The following is a 24,978-nucleotide window of genomic DNA, read 5'->3' as shown; positions in this document are numbered from 1 at the left end:
ACTAATGAAATGGTATATGAATTTTAAGTAAGGATATTAGATAGTATTGGATGGATTACATTGGATTGGATGGAATTGATCTTATATTCAATCCAATTATAATGGGATTGAATTCAAATATCTATAACCCCAATTTATTTTTTGTGTGTCGAGGCAAAAAAAAAACATTGGCACTCATGATTATTAACACTTGATGGCAACCTATTACAAAAACCTGATACTCAGCAATGTAATTAGCATTTAAAATCGAGCATACTTAATAATTCGTTGTATTCAAACATATCTATCGGATAAAAAACCGATGCATTATACGCATTTGTACTTCGAACATTGGATAATCTAATACCATTTGTGCCCGTGTTAACCCTAACAAGTGTTACATGCTATATTAAACAAGGCTGCCTTTGCGTTCAAAATGAAAGTAAAGTTAGCTCCCATTTTTAGAGCAATTTTTTGCACTCAAAGTTGGTCATAAAACAAGTAGATTTCAATCTTGACATTTATATTTTCACTCTTTAAATTAATGTTTGTATCCATCGCAAATCAAATACATTTGATAAGAATACAAAATTTATCAATGCAAAATCAAACCAAGTTAACATTTTCATTAAGTGTGCAAATTTTGCACTCTTATCAAATGCAACGCAAAGTACAAACCATTATATGTATATATACGGGAAGGGTATGATACCTGAATAACTTTTACCATTCTCTCCCCCCTCCCATGAATTTTAATGAATACCAGTTGTCCAGTTGATTGATAACTACGTATGGTAGTTGTTGATTAGTGGTTGCAAAAATTTTCTTGTCTTCAAGAGCTTGGAACTGTGTCACTTATACTTTCTTCTCCATTTTTCGGTCTTGAACCTCCGCTGCCGGCCGCTCTTTCCGTCAACCAGGCAATGATGTCTGCAAAAACCATGTCAATGTTCTCCGGAGGTTCACCGGAAGTGATTGCATGCCACATTCCGGGATACAACTTCAACATTTTGTCTGAACTTGACGCTGATTCATATAATAACTTGCTTACGGACGGATCTGTTATTTTGTCTTTCTCTCCGTGGACAACTAAAAAGGGAAATGTGATCTGAATTACACCCAGAAGCAAGAATTCAGCTTAAAATGTATATTAAAAATAACTACTGTAATGAAAAGAAAATAAGCATACATATCTCTAATAAAATGTAAAGGGGCTGTCCAAAACTCCCCACCACTTTTCTTGCATTCTCTTGATCTTTTGAGTTGAGTTCATTCAAATTTTAACAATACTTTCAATATCTTCTATCAATATTATTGACCAAAAATCTATAATAGAAGTGGTTTGTATATATCATTTTTTTTTATTGACAAAACTAACCTTCACCAACCAATCTACCTATTAACTAATTTTATATGACAAAAATACCTTTAGTTTATTTCTCTCCCTATTCCATTGCCCAACTCACCTTCAACCATCTCCCAGTCCACCAATAGTTCTTTTTGAGTGAATGGAGCACTTATTTTTGAAATTATGGTTAAGGATGAAATTAAATAGAAGGGCATTATTGTAATATTTCAAACACCATTAGTTTTCTGGATTCTAATTAGCTGAATATGATGGCTATATAACAGCTGTGATATAAATAATATGGCCTCAAGCCAGTCATAAATGCTAAGTGAGAGATTAATGGTTGTAGTCCATATGCACTTAAGACTGGCATGGGTTTAATCATCAGTTCCGCAGCCCATTATGAATGGTAATGGGGCAGGTTTGGGGCAAGGACTATACTTCACATCTCATCCCCGGCTCTGATCCAGGGATAAAAACGAACCTCCAAGGATAAATAATATAGATAATATAATATGTGTATATATTTAATATTTATAATCGGGATCAGGTCAGGGCAGGGAATTCACTACTTATCTCTGTCTCCACCAGATAATCTCTATCCTTGACTCATTGGGTCAGGGAAACCAGGTACCCGACAAGGATGGAAAAAAGTGTCATCCCTACGGCTCATTACATAGCCATTACATTTAGCTAATCTTTTCTCTAATTTTTCTACTACAAATGACTATCTGAAATAGTCATTTTTCTACTACAAAGGGCACGTTTCTTAAACTACCCTTATGGTTTAACTAATTGACTAGCTCTACTCTTATTGTTTATATATTGTCTAGATTACCCCTATTGTTTTTGACAATTGCCATCGCCGTTAAATCGTAATGGAAATGATAAAATGTCCCTTTTACCCTTAAGTTAAAAGAAAAATTGCAGGAGAGACAAACTCTTATCTCTCTATCTCTCATTCTCGACGGATCATACTGAATGCATTCGATCATGTTGTGTCCAACGGATCTCGGCGGCTGCAGAGAATAGGAGCCCAAAGACTGGAAAGTTTTCCGTTCCACACACACACACACACAGTCAGCCCAACCAGAAACTGATCCGAGATAACGGCAAACCGGCGGTGATGATTCAATCGGAGTTCCTTCAATCTATGATTTTCCATTTTTTTCTTCCTTTTTCATCATTTTTCTTCATTTCCCTGGGTTTTCATCCATCCTTCTCTCCCCCTCTTCTCTCCTTCCCCTCTCTATTGCACCCTACTCATCGCCACCACCATCTGGTCCATCCCTATGCAAGCAACATTTTCTCCCTTCTCTCTCCACCACCTCTCGTCTTCCCATCTCTCGATCTCCACTTTACTCCATTAAAGTGGTTTGTAGAGAAAACTCTACACATTCCAACCACAGGCCTTGCAGGCGAAGTTGTTAAGGTTTGCAAAGGAAGACTGAGGAGCGATATAGAATTGTGCAAAGGACGATGAACACTGTGAGGAAGAAGGTAAGGGAGGAACACTATGACGGTGATTCTTACCTGGCTTACAGAAAAGGGATGATGGGTAATATTGGGTTTTAAAAAATTTTATACCTCAGGTGGTGTCACATGTGTATGGATTTTGACAGAACATTAATGGACGCTAACAGTAAAGGTAGAACTAGTCAATTCTCAGAAAACTTAGGGGTATTCTAAGACAATATAAAAACAAGAAGGATAGAATTAATCAATTAGCTAAACCATAAGGTAGTTTAAGAAATTTGCCTTCTAAAATATAAACAAGTCAAGATAAATACAAGAAAAAGTTAGAAAAATGGAGGAATATTTCAAATAATAAACCCCAAAAGTAACAACTAATGCTGGTTTGGTTGAGACTTGAAAAGTTCTCTAACTTGTTGTAGCAGAGACCTGAGATCAAATCCCACAAGGACTAGGGTTGAGAGGCGTTATGGTCATGGATAGGAGGATGGGCACCTCCTCCCCACCCCTTCCCAGTATCCCACCCTGCGGTTGTACAGTCCCATGAAACCAAAATAAATAAATAATAAAGGGTAAAATGGTGAAGCCCTGATAAGTTGGATCACAGAATACTGAACTAAAATGGTTTTTGTGATTTAGAGCCCGCTTGGAGGGCTTCAGCGTTGATTGAGCTGCTTTGGAAAGACTACTTCTCTGAAAGTCGATTTTGGGCTCATGCGAACGTGTTTTTGTTTTTTACTTTCTGGGTTTTTCATCAAACATGGCTTCACAAATTTCCACAAGAAGCTGCCACATGAAAGGCCTCCCAAATGGTGAAATGTGCATTAGCTTGTGCGGGCCACGCTTTTTTGTGGCACTAGACATCTCTCCATACAATTAATAATAATTCTAAAGATGGAAAAATATTTTAAAAAAATGAAAAAAAAAACTGACCTGGTGGAGGTTCTGTTCAATTTCTAAGCTGACCCTGTAAAGTTGGTCGCCGGTTTTCAAGCGAGGCCTACCTTTGTAGCAAAATGGGTTTGATTTAAGCTAAAACATAGAAACCAAACCAGTAAAAGGGAAATGGTTAAAAAATTATAGAAGAAAATATATTACTAAATAATTATTTTTTGTTAATTGGAAGAAAAGCTACTAAAGAAAAGGTACAAATGCAAATACATGCAAAATATTAAAAAATGTAAGATTTTTCACTCTACATATTTGCATTTGTATTCCTTCAAAACTAAGCCTAAATAGTAAATACCTCGTTCCTTCGTCCAACTTCTTTTATTCCAACCTTAACCAAGTTTGGAGCTGGAACCATCTTCCAGGTTGGAACAACATGGCAAAGCTTATCTAAAGCGCTGAGAAGCAACGGATGAGGCTTCATGTTCTCTGCAATCTGAATTATAAAGATGTTCGTTAGGGTAAGCATAGTAAATACTAATGTTAATCACAGAAGAAAAAGAAGATTCAGAGATTTAGAGAGAAAGATGAAACAGACCTTGCACATGGGAGAAACTAAGATTGCACCATCCCAATATTTTGGGTTCTTTCTGTGCAATAGGATAGCCACAGCTCCTCCCATCGAGTCTCCAAATATAAATCTCGATTTGTTTTTGTTTTCTGCCCTCTCTGAGAACCATAAACAATGGTAGTGTCAAAGTGATGAATTAATTAAGTAGCTAGATATCTGTGTGTGAGAGAGAGAGAGAGAGAGACTGACCACATATGCTAGTGAAATGGTCACAACAGTCGTTGACGATATTATCAAAGCAAGAAATGTAGCCGTCCAACCCAACCGATTTTCCATGGCCCTCGTAATCTAGTCCATAAACTGCAAACCCAGCCTTGGCAAGCCGAATTCCGGTACCTGCATCAGATAGACTATCCCAGTTAGGGCTTCTTCTGGTTCTCCGATTTCGAAAACCAACAACTAGAATCGGCATTTACCTCTCATCGTTATGCTGCATTCCATGGCGTAACCTAGCAGAAACGCAGACATTAAGGTTTAAAATCTATATGCAAGGAAAGGAACAAGGTGAATCGATCTCCTACAAGGAAGATAAATATGTAATATTACCATGACACAAGAAGACTAGGGCTTTTGGTTCTCGAGATATAGGGATCCATCTGCACGTGAAAATTTTCATTCCTCGGGAATTCAATATAAATTCCTGTACATTCAAATAATATTAATTTTGAATCTATTACTATTCGTTCGTCAAAAGAGAAACCATGATCAAAAGCCAGACTTTTCTTTCTTCATCAACAGAGAGAGAGAGAGAAACTTTAGCTAACCTCTTCGTACGACAAACTACCCTGCGACTGTTAAAAGATAAAATAACAAAACAAGATATGAGAAGCTCCTCAGAACCCGAAAAAAAGATGGGGATTAAGCAGAAAATTTAGAACAAACACTGAAAGATATCTAACCATGATGGATGCAGAAGCTCCTCAGAACCCGAGTTCTTCTGCGAGAGAAAGAACGAAGGGCAGATTCGGTAAAATCCGACAAGTATTATTACCAATCAACTGGTATTCATTCAAAATCATGCAGGCTTCTGCATTGATGGAGTTTTTCAGGTACAATACCTTTCCGGTATCGTACAAATCTACAAATTACAAATAAAAAAAAAAGTAAAAGACAAGGAATTCTCTACGTGAAAATTGGGATTATATAAAGACACAGATGGAAATGGAGAGTGGAAACAGGGATTGTGTGGACCACGCTCCACGCCCACATCGCGTTTATTGACTAAAATTTACGCTAATTGCGTGTGATCATCCGTTGGCCTATGCGCCCCGATAAATATGGTATGACACCAGAAGAATTCTGAACGATCAAAAAACAAAATGACTTTTTCCTTGCCGATTATTCAGAAATCACGATTTATGGAATCAGTGATTTTTGAAAAATTATGAAAATTTGTTGTTTGTTATCGTTTATGTTATGTAAGTTGATTTTTGAAAACTCAGTTTTGAGTCTGTTTCATACTGTTTTTCAAGGGCCGATTATTTTTGTATTAGAGTTATTATTCAGTGCCATGTTGGATGCCATCTCATTCTCAAAAAATCGGAATCAGTTAAAAATAAGAAAATCATCAGAAAAAGGTGATCATTTTTGGCTGATTTTCTAGAAATTGGCATAATCGGCCAACCAAACAAGAAAAAAAATCACTAATTTTTTAAATTATGATGTAGATCCTATATGGTGCTGATTTTTGGGAAATCATCATCATGCCAAACATCACCCAAATCATGCAAAGAGAATGACAAGGTGATATCCATAATACGAGATGTTCTAAGTCGCACATTGGAAACATCTTCCATACTTTGTACAGTTATTCATAGGGAGATGTTCTCAATACATGGTGTGATAGGGATGAGAGATCGGTATAAAGTGCGCTCTAAGAAGCAAGTTCAGATTCATTGGGATAATCTACCAATACAAATTCCAACAGCATCCCAACCAATCATTGCAGTCCACTAAGCATCTCCACATAAATGACAAGTGAGATGATCCCGATGTGATGCTGTAATGGCCAATTGGAACAGTGTTGAAAGCAGAATGGGATCGGCTTGTCACACTTGGGCACCTCACATGCACATCCACCATGCATTGGGAACATCTCCCGGGAAAAATAACTTACAAGTACGGGAGATGTTCCCAATGCATGGTAGGATGTGCATGTGAGGCGCCCTATGTGAGGAATAGATCTGGTCTCGTTGAAAGCATTTTATTGGTACTAGATCCCTACTATACCCCTATAAAGTGCATATCAGCTACCAATACAAGGTCTCAACAAATATCATAGGGTAAGAGGTCCAGAAATAGAATCTTTAAAATAAAAGACATAAATGGGGTTTAGGTTGAAGGACAAAAGGAAATTGAACGGGCTTTTAGAGACCACTATCAAACTATCAAACTCTCTTCACGTCCTCTAACCCAATAAACATAGAGGAAGTAAATGATCCCAAGAGTTATAAGCAATGATGATAATATAGAGTTTGAAAGAAATTTTAGATGAGGAGATAGAACATGCTTCGATGTAGATGAGCCCCTACGCCTGATGGCATCCCAATTTCTTCTACCAAAAGTTTAGGAATTATGATGCGAGGAGAGAAGTAAAGAGCTTATTTCAAGGAAACCCTATGATCAAGGATCTCAACCTTACTCATGCAACCCTAATCCAAAAAGCTAAATATCCTAAAGAAACTAGTAACTTTAGGCCTATAAGTTCATGCAATACAATCTCAAGATAATTGCTAAATAGGCTTAAGAAAAAATTAAGTGAAATCGTTTCCCAAAACCAAAGTCTTCCTTCAGGATAGATTTATGGGAGAATGACTGATCAGTCAAGATCAGAATTTTGTAGCTCCAAGCCACCGTACAGGAGGGATGAATCTGACCACAAATTGATGCCAAATTCACAGGTAGGATACGGTTTATAAGGGGGGGGGGGGGCTACTAGTAGACTATGGGGGCTATCATTCAGAATTCTACACTGGGTTGTAGAGTACTTAACCCTAGATTTGTTGGGGATAATATGCTCTTAGCTCATGAGATTTTTCATCACATGAAAAAAAACCAAAGCAAGAAAAGGGGTAATGGCTATTACACTAGACTTGATCAAGGATTATGATAGATTGAAGTGGGGTTTCCTCCAAAAGATTATGAAAATTGGGCTTTGGTCAGAGATGGGTTGGGTGGATCATGAATTGCGTGTCCATTGTCTCCTACCAGTTTTTGATAAATGGTTGTCAAGTAGAAGGGTGTTGCCTGAGAGAGGCCCCACACAGGGAGACCCTATCTCTAGTGTTAAGTTTAATCAACAATGCCCTTTAATCTCTCATTTATTTTTTGTAGATGACAATTACATTTGTATTAAAGCAAATTTGGAGGGGCACAAAATCTTGGAAATCATCTGTCTATATGAGCAAGCTTTTGGACAACATGTGAACATTGGTAAATCTAAAGTAAAGTTTATTTCAAATGTTTATCCAAGATTTCAAAAGCCTTCATATAAAGAATTAGGTTGAAAAACCTTCCCTGTACCTTGATCTTTACCCCCAGATTAGTAGGTCAAAAAAAGAAGTTTTCAATTTTCAGGTAAATAGAGTGGAAAACAAAACATAAAATTGATAAAGCATGTTTCTCTCCCATGTTGGAAAGGAGATGTTGCTGAAAGCAGTAGTTATACCATTCCAACATACTACATGTCTTTTTTCAAGCTTCCAAAAAATATCTATGAAGCTTTAAAAAAGGTGATTAGAGCAAAGATCTCTCCTAGCAAAACTTGCTTGGAGACTGGCATCTCTTTGGGCAAAGGTGATTAGAGCTAAGCAGGTAAAGAATGAGGATTTTCTAAACTTAGATATTAATCCTAATTAATGGGTCTTGAGGATGGAGAAGTATCTTGGTAGGCAAGGAAGTGATTAAGGGAAGGAACTTGCTAGAGTAAGGATCTGGTGCTCAAGTTCGAATGTGGAATGATCAAAATTTTTGAGCCTAGGCAAAATACCCAAGGCCTGTTTCTAGTCAAGGATCTTATCAATGCAAATAAAGTGAGCTGGAATGAAGACATAATTATGAACAATATCCTTCCAGAAGTAGTGGAAAAGATCCTCAACGCTCACTTAACTACCTTTGATTAGCCTGATAAGCTGATTTGCATGCCTAGTGAGAAAGGTACTTTCATTGTCAAATCAGCTTACTGTGTAGCAAAATCTTCAAGCGACAAACCATCTTACTATGTACACTGGCGAAACATGAAAAAAAAAAAAAAAAAATCCGCACACATGTATCAATAATACAAAAGCTTAAAAAACTTGATACATTAAATAGTTTAAGTGTGAACCGCTTACACGGAATTAAAATGAACATATATCTTAAAAGCCAATACTAGTTTTATTAATACATTAAAAACCCGATAGCCCATTTTATTTTGAGACATCGTAAACCAATAGCCAGTATGAGAATGCTTACCTGACAGTGTTAGTAAAGTAAGAGTAAATGCTACAGAGGGTATTTGGTGGTAGGATCAATATGTTGGACACAAGTAGGGGTGCAATGAAGTTATATCTGAATTCGAATTGATTAAGAAAACAATTTTGGAATTCAATTCAAGATCCAAAAGAACCTAAGAAAAGACAACCAAATTGAAATTCAAATTCGACTAAATATTCAAATATTTGTCCGAACCTATCTAATTTAATTTTTTACCATTATAATTATTATAAAAATAAAAAAAAAAACTGTGATATAAATTCATTAGAAAGAATTGAAGGTACTTAGGTCGCTTTATGTACATACTAATGCTGTGGCCTTGGTTGTCTAATGGCCCCTGGACATGGTTTATCTTGTATTTGAATGTGACTCCATATCTGTGGCAAATGCTTTCCGACGGAGAGATTTTAATTGTGTAACTGAAGCCTAGCCTGGCCTGTGCTTTTGAATTTTGATATCCTTAATTTAGCTAAAGACAATTTCAGGTCCCACTTTGCAAGGTGTAAGTTGAACAGGGTAGCTCATTTGCTACCCGCAGCTGGTTTAAAAGGTTTAAATTGCACTTGGCTGACCTCCTCCGGACTGGCTTCTTTCAAGTTTGAACGCAGACTTGATTGATAATCAAGATAGTAGATTTTATTTTCTTTCTCGGTCTAATTGTTCTAGTTTGCTAGTTGTGTTTTTTTTTGTTTTTCTTTCTCTTGATGAAAACATTTGATTACCACAAAAAAGTCATAAATGATAAATCCAATAAACTAAACGGTATAAATTTCATATCCCAATTCAACCAAATAGAATAAAGTGTGATTACGTAAAATCTGGAATATGAAATTGGATTTTCGGATACTGTTGCACACTTGCACCCCAGCCCAGACATAGGTTTGACTAAGACCATTCCACCCATGCCCCAGGGAATCCAAATCTGCTATCGAGTGAACACGCCAGTGTTCCATGCACATGCATTTGTACGCAGCAGCTCGTAACTCTGCCACAGGACCTTGATCATAATTCATTAATTCTCGCACGCACCATTTGCCAAAAGTCATTCTAATCGTTCCGCTGTCTAGTGATCCAAATTGTTTTCCAAGTACATCTGATACCTAAAAATCATCTTCACAATACTCTTGGGCTTTGAACCATGCCTCCATCATCATATTCATGTAGTGGGAGACGTAGAGATGCAGAACACATATATAATATCAGTCTCTTTCCATCTCTAAAAATAAGACATTCATAATATAATTTTATTGTTACACCAGCTTCCGATCAAAACCAACTCCACCCACATAGCCACCATCATGCCCCTGCCAACTATTTTATTCAATTAAACGACGAAATGACAAACACAATAGAATTTGTATGGGGATTACATGGAGGCGAACCATTTCATCCTCCATTTACCAGGCACTCGGCCAATAATTCCCTTCTCTAGAACTCTTGTATAAATAAAAGAATTGACAGATCCATCATAACTTGGCACATCCAAATTGTCATTCATTCTTGTAACTGCTGCTAAGCTCTACTCAGAACACGCTAATCATCCTCGTCACTAAGCAATGCAAATGAGAACGGATTGAACTTGTAGCCATCTCCTTCATAGAACTTGTTCTGAAACTCCACCCAGTGAAGCCGCAAAGCGTGTAGGAATGCACTCAGTGTTTCCATTACTAGCAAAACACCAACGGTTGCACAAATAAACACAATGATGCCCACAACAAGGATTATAATGTTGTTGAACCTGCAACCATAGCACAATTAATTGTCCATATCTATAGCAAATATCCACCAATGTGTGATGTACACATGTACGAATAGCAGAAATAGGATTGCTTAAATAATGATGTTGATAGGCTAAATTTAACCAATAAAGATGATTACAATTGAAATGTAGCAAACTTACCCCCATGCAAGAAGTAGAACCTTCTCATAGAAGACACTCGACAATTCTGAATGAGCAAGACTAGAAAAGGCAAAACATAACAACTGCAGTCAGTCATCTGGAAATAAACTTGAGATGCAGGATTTGGGATCTATAGTCATAATTGGTACTTGGGTAATAAACTTGAGATGAAAGCTAACCCAAACATATGAATTAAAATTATTTGACCCAGGTTTCTCAATGCAACTTTGGTCATATTCATAACCGTCTTCCAATATAATCAGATGGTTAGGAGTTTCAACTTGTCTAGCATGCTTAATGCAGCACAAAGAATAACAGAACTTGATTTTAGACATTTAGTTCGTTAGTTGGCTACCTGAGGGCCCACAACCGAAGATATGAAGCTGTATTTGATACTGCTCCAAGGACAAACTCTATAGTATGTATGAGTTGGTGCACAAAAACTTCACTGAACTCGAATTCCTCATGGCCATGGGAATCATGATGAGCTTCCACTTCAAAAGAGTCATCTGTACTTTGAAGCAGCGCATAGGACTGACCTTGGTGTCTCTGAAGCAAAAAAGAGACATTCAAATGGTGAAAAAGAAATCAACTAAAGAATTGGAAAACACAATGAATTAACTGGAAGAAATGCATACTTCTTGGTGTTGTTTCTTCAAAAGAAAAGGCTTTGGAAGCAGCATCCATGGCACAGCAACAAGGGCCAGCAGTAATAATACCATCTGGTAATGAAAGAAAGAAGTGAACAAGTGAGACATCCATCTCCAGTAATGTTGAATGAAGACCTAAACATGATGGATAAAAAATAAACCATACCTGAAGGGTTTTCTGGCCAGCAAAAAGCTGGTTCTCACCAAGATCATCTGTTGGACTCAGGAACATGTATATCATCACATGGTATAGATCAGCTTGTGAACCAGTACACCACTTCACAATGATGAGGAGGGAAAGGTAACCAAAAAGGCTGTTTAAAAATATTATCTGGGGTACAAATTGGTACCTGGAGAAATGCATGGCAAGAAGTGATTGCAATTAAACAAAGTAAAATGGACAATCATGCCATAATAGGAAATTACAAATACATCACATGCATGTACTATTTGCACGTGCTTTGCATGTGGTAATTCTAGATTATGATAACGATAGTAATAATATAACCAAAATTTTCTATAAACTTTATATAATTTTTATTTTTGTTGTTTATTAATCGGATGCAGATTGCAAAATCCAAATCTAATTATATAAACACCTCATCCAAATATGTAATAATCGGACCGAGTTGTGAAGTTTCAAGTATCATTGATAGGCCTACCTGCTTAGCTAGACTCTTCTTTTTGTAATGTTTTGTCTTTTTGGTGTATCCTTTTATGTTAATTTATCAAAAAAACGTAAGATTTAAATAGAGGGAATTGAATGAGGTGAAAAATAATAGTTCACTTTACAATTTAAACCTTACAATTAAATAGGGACTAAATTCAAAAATGAGTATTTTAGTCAAAATTCCAAAATCTTAATAATATTTTTAATAGTAGTGTAAATATAGTATTATAGATGTGTTCAATTTTTTCTATATTTTTTTGTATTTTTGTGTAAAAATAATTCTGACATGTCACACTTGCTTTTTGTTTAATATGATAAATATATGATATTATAGATGTGCCCAAATGCTTTTTTTGCAAAATTTATGTATTTTTTCATTTTTATATTTTTATATTTTATTATTTATTTATGACATTAAAGGTTAACGCATTTAACCCAAAAGTTGAACTATTTATTATTAATTTTTATATTTCATTTTTGGCCAGTTCTAAATTATGTATTTCATTTTCATTATCAATAAAAATAATTCTTGTTTATTACACTTATTTTCTAATTAGATTAATAAAAATATCATAAATGTGTCTAGTTTTTTCTACATTTTTGTAATTTTCTATATTTATTTCTATTTTAAAATTTTATTACCTAAATATGACTTCATATGTTGATCAATTTGATTAAGATGGTTGAATTGCTTAGCCACCACTTGGATAAAGAATTGTTTTGTTTTTGAGTCAGTTTTAAAATATATGAGTTTATATTGTTAAACATATTGGCATAGATCCAATTAGTAGTATTTATTAGTGAAAATAACTTAAATACAAGATTTAATAAGAGAAAATGGGATCTAATACCTTAAGTATAAGACTTAATGAGAAGGGATTAAATGAGGTGGAAAGTAATAATTGAAGTTACATTTTCAACCATTACAATTAGAGATGGAATAAATACATAAATATGGATATTTTAGTAGCCACTAAAGCTAGCATTAAAGTTAAAATAAAATGACTTTTATACCATTCTAAAACAAAGAAATAGAGGGTAATTTTAGTCTAAGAAAAGTTTCACACTACATCCACACTTTTATATATAGTATAGATAGTTATTTCGACAGTTCATTCATTCAAGACTAAAAGTTGACATTCTAGCTCACCAGATATTCAGGTTACTCCCATAGAATTTGGCATTGAAATAGCTTAACACAATTCCAAGATTCATCTGGGCTACCCCAATAAGTATTGACATCTTCATCTTCAACGAATTGAGAAACGGCAACTCACTGCGGGTGCCATACCATGCAGGATCCACACCAAAAGGATAAGTACCACGCACCTTAATCAAACCTACTGTTGTAGAATCACTGCAATAAATCGTTTGGTCATCATCATCATCCCAATAACAAGAGAAAGATTCTATGCATAACAAAAACATAAACAAGGTACTTTGTCCATACCTACAGGAAGGATCACGGCAAGCATAGGCAGACCGACCAAAAAGTTCAAATGGGACTGAAAAGAATTCATTATAAATCAAGCCTGTATAAATAGAGAACAGTGCCATCATCATAATGACATAACGACCACCAAAGGTCATCTCTGTGATGTCTCCAAGCTTCTGTTGAAACAAAAAATATGACGTATAGTTAATGCTGATAATGAAACCTAATAACATTAGAGAACATAAATCATAAATGGACTACAGAATACATCAAACTGGAACAAACAGTGGAACTATCATCTGGCCCTCTTACTGTGTAGTATGAGCACACATAATGAAGTGGATTAATGGTAATAACTCAATATACATGAAAAAAGGTCATGGGTTCAAATCATATCACTTGCATTTTGAAAAATTCTATACATTTGAGATCCGGGCAGTTTTAAGAAACAGGGACCAGTTCACCGGTTTTCCGGTTAAACCTGCAGGTCATCCAGTTTTAAGCAGTTTTTCACATAGTCCAGTTTCTAGGGTACAACCGAACAAAATATAGGTCCAGGTCACAATTCAACCGGTTCAACCAGCCAGTCAAGTCCAGTTTCCTAAACATTGGTTACAACTAGACCTGTTCATGGGCCGGGTAGCCCGACGGGCTGGCCCGACCCAGCTCGATCTAAGTCAAGCTTGGACAGGATTTCAGGCCTGCAGATTGGGCTCAGGCCTAAAACATCGGGCCCAACCTTTTTTCGGGCCAAGCTCGGGCTTTCTCAAAAAAGCCTGGCCCGAGCCCGAGCCCAACTTGATAATGTATTATAAAATAAAAATGTATAATAATATATTTTTTCTTTATTATTCTTCTCTTTTTTCAAGTAATAGTGAGATCTATCATTATTTTTTTAGGTTTTGAGGTCTTTTAATATAAATAAAATAGTTTTTAATTGAATAAAAAAGGAAAAAAAAACTTTTTTTTTCCAAATTTCTGGCCAGGCTCGGGCTTAAGACCTAGGCCTGATGGTCGGTCCGGGCTCGGGCCTGAGCATATTCTGTTAATGTAGAGCAAAACCTAGACAGTGTTGTGCATTGTGTTTGAGCTTGAATGTGGAAACTCCTTAGTAGCACAGATTCTTATTACTTCTGTTTTCAATGCATTTCAAAGAGTGTTTATCTTTTTCCGTTTTTTATAGTCAAAGTATATTCTTTGATTAAAAATAGCATGCAAAGAGTAATGACAAAATGCAGGCTAGCCACAATTACCTAACCCAAACCCATGTATACAAATATAAGATAATCATAAAGTTACTCCCGAATACAAATCATCCCCACTGAATCCTCCTTTTGCAAGTGAGTCAGCCACACCATATGCTAATCTATAAATCCACATCCAACCCACACCAGTTCTCTAGAAAATTATTTAGCCTCCTCCAAAGTATGTGTTGTCATGTGCTTTGTGCCTCCTTTAACCAGTCTATTACATTCCTTGAATCTCCCTCCACTATAATGCTGCCCAGACTCATCCATCCATTTACGCATCTGTAGTTCTTGAAGTAAGCCTTTCAATTCTGCTGCTGTAGAATCTGCAACTCCTATTCGTCCCAAGAAGATAGCAATAAAATCTCCAGTCATCCCCCGTCATATTTCTTACAACCCCACCAATTCCCAAAGGTCCTAGGATTCCAATGCTACAAACATCAACATTTAGCTTCCATGTGCTGATGGTGGAGACCAATTCTTTAAAATGATTTAGTGGTAGAAAAATCTGCTACCTGTTGCCAACAGCATGGAATATCATTCTTCGTAAATGGCTCAAGGATTTTCAATGTTTTTACCTAATTTACTACCCTCCATTGGATAGTTTCTATGACTTCCTCCTTGGGTCTTCACTTGTCACAGATTCTGTGGTTTCTCTCCTTTGAAAGAGACCACAATGTGGGCACCCTAGAATATTAACACAAGATTCTGCCCATCTTTGTCTTGGGGTTGAAGAAGTCCTTTTTAAAACAAGAGCTCTATATCCCCAGGAGGAGACCACCTGCTGCCAAGGAGAGACGAGTCCATCCCATGCACTAGAAGATTAGCAGATGCAAAGAAGATTGCCCATTTGAGCCACATAGAACGCAAATGTGAGGAGAAAGATATAAAAGAAGGTGTCATAAGTGTTGATCTGCAAATGACAAGCACCCAACAAAAAGCCTTTGTTTTTTGGGGGATGGGACCATGCCAAAAAGAATTGGAAGGGAAAGATACAAAAGAGGAAGGGGCAACTAAAAAAAGTGCTATGAATAAAGAAACACAAGAGAGTGAAACAAAGGGGAGAGGACAAATTCAGGCATCAAAAAGAGGTGAAATCCAAGAAAAAAACCCTAAAAAGAGAAACCAAATCCATCACACTCACAACCTCCAAGACCTCTTCTAAAACCCGTATTCCAAGAAGTATTCCCATTCAATATGCTTTAACATAACAGCAATAATTTTGGATTTCAAATTGGAAATGGAGTACAAGGCAGGAAAACGGTCTTTGAACAGAGTTCCCCCCACCAAAGGTCTTCCCAGAATTTGGCTGTTTTGCCACAAGCAGCATTACAATTTACACCTAATGCTTTTAACGGAGAGGGGAAGAATTTCTAAAATAGAATTTCCAAGGAGAAGCAAAGGTGGCTCTATTGGCCACCCCCAAGGTTTAAAGTATCGCAACGTATCGGGCCGTATTGACCGATGAGTACCGTTTCATTAAGAAACCGATACACGGAATGTGTAAAAATCATGTGTTTCATTTCTTTTCGTATGTATCGGCCAATACAGGCCCATATCGGGCTGTTTCAGATCAGTATCGGTCGATACAAGCTTGAAACAGGCCAATATAAACCGAATCATTTCAGTTCCCCTTGTTCCATTAATTTATATTTAATACCAAATATCTCTCATTAATGTCGTTTATTACTCCTACATTTAAGTCTAACTTCTTCATTAATTAGTTAATTACTCCTATATTTAAGGCAAATTTAAATTTAAATTTGAATTTTAGCTCCTAATTACAATTCTCTCATTAATTCTATTAATTAGTGATTCTCTCTACAAATATTAACAATAGCAAGACTTGAACCCTAGTCACTACATTTTAATGCCCATAATTTTGCCACTAAACCACTTCAATTTGTTTATTGTAATTATATGCATTTTTAGTTTTAAGTCAATTTTCTCTTTTCTTAGTGATAATTATTAATAAATGCTGAAATTAATTATAAAAATTTATATACTAAGAAATATTAAGATAATTATATCGGTTATTTAAAAACTGCCTATCAAAAAAGGGAATTGTAGAAAGGATAATTATTATGACTATTCATTGGCTGAAAACTTTGGATTTGTTTAAAGACTTCTCAGCTACATTTTAATGCCCATAATTTTGCCACTAAACCACTTTAATTTGTTTATTGTAATTATATGCATTTTTAGTTTTAAGTCAATTTTCTCTTTTCTTAGTGATGATTATTAATAAATGCTGAAATTAATTATTAAAATTTATATACTAAGAAATATTAAGATAATTATATCGGTTATTTAAAAACTGCCTATCAAAAAAGGGAATTGTAGAAAGGATAATTATTATGACTATTCATTGGTTGAAAACTTTGGATTTGTTTAAAGACTTCTCAGCTGAAGACATTTACAGGAATTGGGAAGTGGTGGCTTCTACAACTTCCATGAAACCTATTGTGCAGGAATTGTGGTCCCCACCAACACAACAAAGAGTGAAATTAAATTTTGATGGGAGTTCAAGAGGTAACCCAGGCCCTTCAGGTATGGGAGGAGTTTTCAGAGATGAAAATGGCAGAATTGTGGCTTCAAATGGACAAGGAGATCAGCTAATGGTTTAGCTGACACGTTGGCTAAACAAGGGACTATGAGGGAGAGTATGTTCTGGGCAGTTTCGTAAGAAAGATAACTGGGGCTCAACACCTACTTAGGGGTTGACAGCTGTACTTAAATCTGGAAAGTTATTTTAAAGTTATTTAATGAAGTTACCGTTTCCAATCAGAAAAAAGGGAATTTTAAAAAATGATAGGTAGCATATATTGGGAGATTTGCTTATGTGGCCTTGATGACTGTGATTTACGGCCCAAGGATAAATAGCTCCTCTTCCACGTGGCTCATTTTTTGGAGAATCTATCAACTACAAGGTCCCAGAAAGCTCTACCCCTAGGGCTACCTCCTAATGGAAATCCTAGATATCTAATAGGCAAAAGGTTCGTTTTCAATTTATTTCAGTGATTTGGATTTTTGAGAGGTTAAGGAACAAAACCAAGGATTTAGAGGCTCTTTGGTGACAGCTGAAATGGCTGGAGTGAAAGATTCATTTCTTTGTCTTTGGTAGATAAAATAATTAAGTTACAAAATATTCAAAGGTATGGTAACCAATCCAACTTCAGCTTCAACCATTAAGGAGTCTGAAACCTCCTGAATAACTTATTCATGAAAACACAAAGCAACAAGTCACTCAGTTCAGAAAATTCAGTTGTTATCAAATGGACCCTAAGTAACTGCAAAGGATATTTAAGAATAAGATGTGAATGTGATTATAGGTCTACATCTCAGTGTGATCCTATGTCTAGATGCAAAAAAAAAAAATTGTAATACTGAATCAATTTTCTTTATAGCAATAAAGGCAAGGTAAATGTTAATCTAGCGTGTACTAGCCTTTCTAGCTATTCGTGCATCAATTCATGGTCAACACTCCTACTTTGTTGTGCTTCCTTGGAGTTTTGCTTGGCATCATAAGTAATTCTTTTCAAACGGAAGTGATCAAAGAAGCTCATGGTACAAAGTACTATTTCCAAATTCCAATGTTGATCAAACAGTTTACGTTGTGTTATTTGTAGGAATTTCTATGATCAAAGAAGCTCATTGGTATTAACCAATGAACAAAGCGTTAAATTATTAAGTTACAGGAATTCTTTTTGGAACAAAAGTTGCAGGAATTTCTACCCAATATAGCTTCCCTATCCCCTACCAAAGCAACCATATTGGATACAATTCCTTCAAATGGTCAGCTGCAAAACTATCTCCTGGGCCTCTGCAGCCAAGGAGTTATCTCATTTGTCTCCTTGGAGAATCATGTTTTCTGTTATGTGGTGAGTGGGTTGACTTTTCTAGCATCCCCATGAAGAGGCAGACTCTTGTGCCTTCTCCAGGGCTTGTTGTACTCTTTTTTCAGACAAATAAATGTACTTTACCTTCTTTAAAAAAATAAACTAGAACCATTTTTCATTTGAGTAAAGCAAAGAGAACCTAGTAAGAACAAAAATATGGTTCTACTCAGTATAGCAAAATATGCTCTGCAGCTTATCAGAATTTGCATAACAAAAGGCAAACACAAATAACTTAAAGGATTAATAACCAAGTGACTGAAACCACATGATGATTACCTGGGTTGAGAGTTTTTTTTCTCTGATTATAAAGAACAATGTTGCAAGTAACAAGCAAATGCCATGGCCCCAATCACCAAACATGACTGCAAATAGAAACGGGAATGTAATAATTGTGTATACACCAGGATTTGCTTCCAGATATTTGGCCACACTGCAGTATTAAAGAACCACTGCATTAGGTGAACAGTAGTTTTTATTTCTAAATTCCATGCAATAAACAAAAATCATCCATAAAAATACAAATGGACAAAAAATCATACACGTAGCAGCATATCATTGTATTCCTCCTGTAATGTTCATAACATGGGTTCCGAAAGACAACAGCCTCAAAAGAAATCAACAAGGTAAAGTTCATGAATAGATTTCAGACACATTATCTAATATAAATTCTACTTCCATTGCAGCTACTGATGGACACATAAGGATTTCTATTAAAATTCCTGGCAATAATAAGGTTTGCAGTTAAAATGACCTTGTCATCAGTTGGATCATGTTGATAACAGTTCATAAAAATCTTGTTTCTTGTCCAAAGTATCCAAGAAGAATGCATTTTCTCTTTATAACCTAAAACTGATTAGTAAATAGAACCCACTGTTGGCTGTACTCCATTAAACAGTTTTCTGCATACTAGGGTGAATCCCAGCTCCCCAATTTGTCCTAAACGTTGAACTTGTTCTTCATTTTGTCTATGTATTGCAATTTACATCTTGAAAGATGGTATGATAAGAAATAATAAAGATAAGCTTCACAAAATGAAGTTCTGCCAATATGAGGTTCAGTTTTCATTGAATCAAAGCATAACATAATCTGGACCATGGAATAATATGGTTAGGAAATCTCATGATTCTCTAAATGTAAGAAACCCATATCACCCCCTAAAAGATGTATTTTACAGCATACTCAAGAAAAAAGAAACCATTGGGTATAGCATTCCAATCTGACCAAATTATTAGAAGTGATATTTCTTCTACTCCTTATTAATGGTAGAGGAATGGCTCAAACTTACCCATATGCATCCACAATCTCTTGAAAAGCAGAAGTAAATTTGTTTGTCCGGAAATATGTAGGTGGGGATTCCTTCGTATGCAAAACCTGGAATATGGATCCAACTTGTGAGTTGCTGTCAAATGTTGCTCGTTTCAAGGCATCCTGAATCTGCACAAAACAAAGGACGATATATTAAGGATTTAGCAAACTATTTTGACTTATAGGTGATTTATTAAAGGTTTGCTATATGTTGAGTTGGAGAAGTATGGAGCATCTAAATGAAGAATACCTGATTTATAGCAAAAACAGGGCTCCAACCCTCCGCAACAAGACACTTCTTTGTCACGTCAAAGCTAAGCATATTCAGTGTATGATATATCGATTTTTCCTTCCTCGCCTTTAGGTTTTCAAAGATAAGAAATTCAAGTATTAAACACAAATTCAACTAATAAATACCAAAAATGGCTTTCTATATTTCAGCTAAATACAAAAAAATGGACAGAGAGGGGGAAAAGAAAAATTCCATGGAAGAAGATCCCACATTACATCCCTTAAGAGACAAGAGACTCCATTTAATAGAATAAGTTTGAACTAACCAAAAGGCTCCACTGTTCAAATTGATAGCTGATAGCCTTTAACAAATTGTCCCGGTGCATCAGCCCAACATCAATGGTAGTTTTCAGCTCAGAAATTTTCCCGGAGACCTGAACATTGAAATTTTCATAGATTCTCAGATTGTCATAGCAGATATTTCTTTTTTGACAATAAAAGAAAAGGTTCAATAAGAAAATAGGTATACAAGATAAGGTGATAACAAATTACCAAGAGGAAATTACGACAATAAAAATCAATAGTTCCTTCCCAAAATAAACATCAGACATAATGACTAAAACTTACAACCCCCTTCTAAATTAAAACCCAACAAAAAACTTGAAGACCATGGAGGAATTTTCCACTTTTTCCACACTAACATTCTAAGAAGATGGTCAACAGTGGCATCAACCTAAACAGGAAGGGCTAGACTAAGGTACAATGGTCATTAAAATTAAGTTAACGAACTTTGATGGGTGTAGTCATTTTCAGGTAGAGAGTGCATTTACAGGTTCTAAAAGGGGAATCAAAATGGCCTTCTCTAACCAATAGGAAACAGCAATTCTAGTCAAGCAGAATTACAAGCTATTCTTCAAGAACTCAAACCAGCAGTATCTTCTGGCTTTCAGACTATTATGGTAGGAGATTATAAAACCATCATACCTGGCAGGAAGGTGAGGTAGCTGGACCATGGAGGCTCAGACATCTAATAGGATAAGCAAAGAAACTGACAAACTTGGGTGCTGGCTTCTTCTGGTTTCCTCACTCTAAAAATGTAATTGCTGACTTACTAGCCTCTGAAGGTGTAAACCAACATGCTTTGGTGTAGGGAGTATATACTTTGCACTAAATTTATATGCAGGATTGTATGGGGAGCTCTACTAGAGGGAAATATGGACTAGCCCCTTTGGATTGTACATCATATAGAAAGTACATACTCATGTAAACATATTGTACGTTTCTGAAACTCATCCTTCACTAGAAAGCAAGAGATAGAATCTTTTGTCGATTCATTACCTTCATCTTCTCTTACTCAGAATTTTCAAGCAATGAACAAGCTCTATATTTTCTGCAACAATAAACCATATCCACAATAACAATGCATTATCCATAACAACAATAAACCATATCCCACATGTCTGTAGCCTTTCACCACTCCTCAAGCAAAGGCTACAGAAATGTGGGGAAAGGCACCAATTTGGCATTTTTCTTTGAAGTACATCCATAGTATTCGTCTTTTGGAGAACCACTTTCCAAATGTCATACCAAAACAAAATTTTGTTACCTGAGCAAGCATCATACCTGATGAAAGGTTAGAAGCCCTGGGGTCAATACCAGCATCCCATCCATTTGCTGCCAAGCTGTGAATACTTACTACTACCTGATGCCACAAGCTATCCTGCTCTAGGGGAAACCTCCATCACCACTTCCCTAACAAAGCTATGTTTCTTAATCTAATATTACCAATGCCTAAACCCCCCAAGTTCTTGCTTCCTAGAGACAAGTTCCCACTTCACTAGATGGTCCTTTTTTGAATCCCCTGGTTCCCAAGGAAAGTCCCTCATAAGCTTTTCAGCTTGATTTGCAACCTTGACAAGAAGCTGAAAGGTGGACAAAAAGTACACCAATAGGTTGGTTGATTAGAGTGATTCTACCCCCAATGAGATGTAGTTTCTCTTCCATCCTGCAGCCTCTTTGTGAATATTTCCAAAACTGGGATGTCTTTGAGCTTCAATCTTATAATGTGGATCTTTTTGAGTTTTGAGTAGTACTTTGGTGTGTCATCTTGACACCCATCCAGATTGTAATATTTTTTTTCCTTTTAATATTTTTTCTTTACTCTTCAAAAAAAAAGTAACAATAACTTATTGTCTCCCAATTCTCCAAACTCTGATTAAATTCCTTGAGTTAGCCCCGGAGATCAAAAACATTAAAACATTCACCATCAAAGTGAAAAGGAAAGGGGATAAAGGGTTTTCTGGTCTAAGGCCTCTCTTAGCATGAAAGAAGTCTCTAGCTACACCATTTACCAAGATGGAGTAGCGGCACATAGTCATACTTCTAGCAAGAAATCCCAATCTACCAAATCATACACCTTTCCTAGATCAAGTTTACAAACCAAGCCCTTCTCTTCTTTTCCTATAATCCACACACTCATTGGCAATTAGGATTTGGTCAATGATTTTGTCTCCCTAAGACAAAGGCCCCTTGATTAGGTGAAATCAAGGAAGAGGAGAGCATCTTTTATTTTCTATATCCCAAAAGGTCTCTCTCTCCCTCTCTTTCTCTGTTAGGGCTGTCATAAATGGATTTGAAGTGCTCCACTAGGGTTCTTACCATATCTTCCTTCTTATATTAGCACTACTCCATTCCAATCCAAACTTACTACAACTTTCCTCCTCTTCATTCCTATTGCCAAGTTGTGAAAGAACCTTGTGTTACCATCTCCTTCCTTGAACTATTTACATATTGATTTTTGTCTCCAGTTTATTTCTTCCTTTCTCAGGAACTCCTCCAAAACATCTTTCATTTTCCATCTCTTTCCCTTTCTTCTACCCTAAATCTTCTCCTTGCTTCAGCTGGGCCTATTTCTTCAATACTTTTAATGATAGTCTCCTTTCTTTCTTCAACTCTACCAAATTCCTCTTTATTCCACTCTTTGATCCTAGCTTTCAATTTTAGTAGCTTCTTGTAGAATTTGTAACCTTTCCATCTAAAAGCTATTTGGTCCTCTTCCCACCACTCTTTATTTTTTTTAAATACGGTTGTAGCAGCCACATGTTCTCAAACCTGAACGGGCAAGGTCCACCCCCCAACCTTTCCTGTGATAATCTAATGGGACAATGATCTGATGTAGGTCTAGGTTAAGCTCTCACCACCAAGCCTCCTCCCAATCAAAGGCTAACTTACAACAAAGGGGCTCTTCTTGAAGTTAGACCACATAAAATCAGCTTGTAACATTGGCAGCTTTCTCAACTCAAAGGGTTCCACAAAGTGGTTGAACTTCCTCATACTTGAGGTTAACTAATAATTTTATTAATTATGAAAAAACAATTATTTAGGTACAAGCTTCCCATCGGTCCCAATATTGAATGGCTACTGCTGGATGACCTGGACATGTTTAGAAGCTAAGTCCAAACACTTGCCATCTTTTTTTATAAGTAATAAAGCAGTTTATTATTATTAATCAAGATGATCCATATGCACCAATTTGGGGACAAGAACAAAATGCACATGGATCATCTTGATTAATATTAATAAACTGCTTTATTACTTATAAAAAAAAGATATTAGAATTCTTCTTTTACACAAAATGCACCAATTTGGGGACAAGAACATATAAGGATTCTTCTTTTGCAAGTTTTACACAGTATTGATCTTACAATAAAAGGCTTCCCAACAAAACACAGCTATTTTAGGAGGTATAGGCCTTGACCAATTTCTTTAACAGGGAAGACCTGAGAGGAGGGGGTAGAACAGAGGGATTTAAAGAAAGATGCACAAGTGAAGGAGCTAACCAGGGTCAGAGACCAAATCCTTTTAACAAGTCTAGGGGGATACAAACACACAGAGTCTAGGAGCAACAAGAGCTCTGAAACCCAAGCAGATTCATCATCCTTTAAACCTCTTTGAAACCCAAAATCCCAGTTTAAAACCAAAGGGAGAATCGGGGGGGGGGGGGGAGGGAAGGAGACGATCTTTTAGGGGACGAGTGCCCACCCCAAATATCTTCCAAAAAAAGAACTAAGTTTCTGGAGCAAGCATCATACCTTACAAACCTAAGGAATTCGAGGAGAATGCCAGAAATTGCCTTCTGGGTGTTGTTAGCAAAGCCCTTCGAGATACCCAGCATCCCAACCTGATTTAGAACAACCATGAATACTCTTCACCGCTTCATGCCATAACCTCTCCCTCTCCAGGGGCCACCTCCAAAGCCATTTACCTAAAAGAGCTTCGTTCTTAATCACTACATTCCCTAACCCTACACTCCCTTCTTTAAAAAAAAAAAAGGCTTCTTCATAGCTTTAGCTGAATTTTTTGGTAAGGGACGAAGCCAACTGGTGTGTCTACCAGCAGGAAAACAGAACCAAGGATGGGAGGGGGGGAAGTTGACTGGTTGCTCAAAGAGTAGCAAATGATAAAAAAGCCTCCATAAGGGAGGAGAAGGCATATCTCAGCAACAGCAGGGTAAAACAAGGGCCAGTGGTCATGGCAAAAACAAAAGGCGAGAGAGAAGAGTGGGATAGTAAGTTTGTGATACAAGCCAAGGAAAAGGTTAATGATTGGAGGAGGGTAGCTGACTTACTGGCAACCAGGTTGAAGCTGAAGAGTGTCTTCATAGTAACCCCCTTCGATAACTGTAAAGCCCTCCTAGATCCAGTAGAGAATGAATTGGAAATATCAGCTATCAATGTTCAGGCTGATTTCGGATCATTCACAGTCTTTAAATGGAATCCAACATCCAAATCCAAGGATTTATTTGTCAAAGATGGTGTGGTGGTGCGTGTAATAGGCTTGCCATTTCATC

At 36.4% G+C, this 24,978-nt stretch overlaps 2 protein-coding genes across 3 annotated transcripts in view; both read right to left on the bottom strand.

Moving 5' to 3' along the window:
- Positions 1-465: 465 nt before the first annotated feature.
- On the bottom strand, positions 466-5,436 carry LOC104607619 (caffeoylshikimate esterase-like). Its single transcript, XM_088887732.1, has 9 exons — positions 5,219-5,436; positions 5,084-5,110; positions 4,866-4,959; positions 4,736-4,768; positions 4,509-4,655; positions 4,287-4,417; positions 4,047-4,184; positions 3,734-3,832; positions 466-1,087 (listed from the first exon to the last, which is right to left on the bottom strand). The coding sequence occupies exons 1-9, from the start codon at positions 5,219-5,221 to the stop codon at positions 812-814; spliced, it is 948 nt and encodes a 315-aa protein (XP_088743858.1). The 5' UTR covers positions 5,222-5,436; the 3' UTR covers positions 466-811.
- A 4,535-nt stretch (positions 5,437-9,971) lies between these two features.
- LOC104607555 (V-type proton ATPase subunit a2-like) overlaps positions 9,972-24,978 on the bottom strand; it is a 41,405-nt gene continuing 26,398 nt past the window's right edge. For both annotated transcript variants that reach the window (XM_010273216.3, XM_088888557.1), the window contains exons 8-18: positions 20,456-20,563; positions 20,149-20,256; positions 19,879-20,027; positions 18,870-19,023; positions 13,463-13,623; positions 13,163-13,369; positions 11,509-11,692; positions 11,331-11,414; positions 11,048-11,241; positions 10,693-10,752; positions 9,972-10,530 (exon numbers count right to left, since the gene is read on the bottom strand). In XM_010273216.3, the coding sequence (XP_010271518.1) occupies positions 10,326-10,530; positions 10,693-10,752; positions 11,048-11,241; positions 11,331-11,414; positions 11,509-11,692; positions 13,163-13,369; positions 13,463-13,623; positions 18,870-19,023; positions 19,879-20,027; positions 20,149-20,256; positions 20,456-20,563 (1,614 nt within the window). In that variant the 3' untranslated portion in view covers positions 9,972-10,325. The remainder of the gene's footprint in view (positions 10,531-10,692; positions 10,753-11,047; positions 11,242-11,330; positions 11,415-11,508; positions 11,693-13,162; positions 13,370-13,462; positions 13,624-18,869; positions 19,024-19,878; positions 20,028-20,148; positions 20,257-20,455; positions 20,564-24,978) is intronic.

This window comes from Nelumbo nucifera, chromosome 5, assembly GCF_055504915.1.
Source record: "Nelumbo nucifera cultivar China Antique chromosome 5, China Antique-T2T, whole genome shotgun sequence".
Taxonomy (NCBI): domain Eukaryota; kingdom Viridiplantae; phylum Streptophyta; class Magnoliopsida; order Proteales; family Nelumbonaceae; genus Nelumbo; species Nelumbo nucifera.
This window is presented reverse-complemented; position numbering and strand designations above follow the sequence as displayed.

Coding starts and splice junctions, on each gene's coding strand:
- LOC104607619 (XM_088887732.1), bottom strand. Junction 4,769..4,865: donor CCTAGTCTTCTTGTGTCATG/GTAATATTACAT, acceptor CGTTTCTGCTAG/GTTACGCCATGGAATGCAGC. Junction 1,088..3,733: donor TTGAACAGAACCTCCACCAG/GTCAGTTTTTTT, acceptor GGTGTAATTCAG/ATCACATTTCCCTTTTTAGT.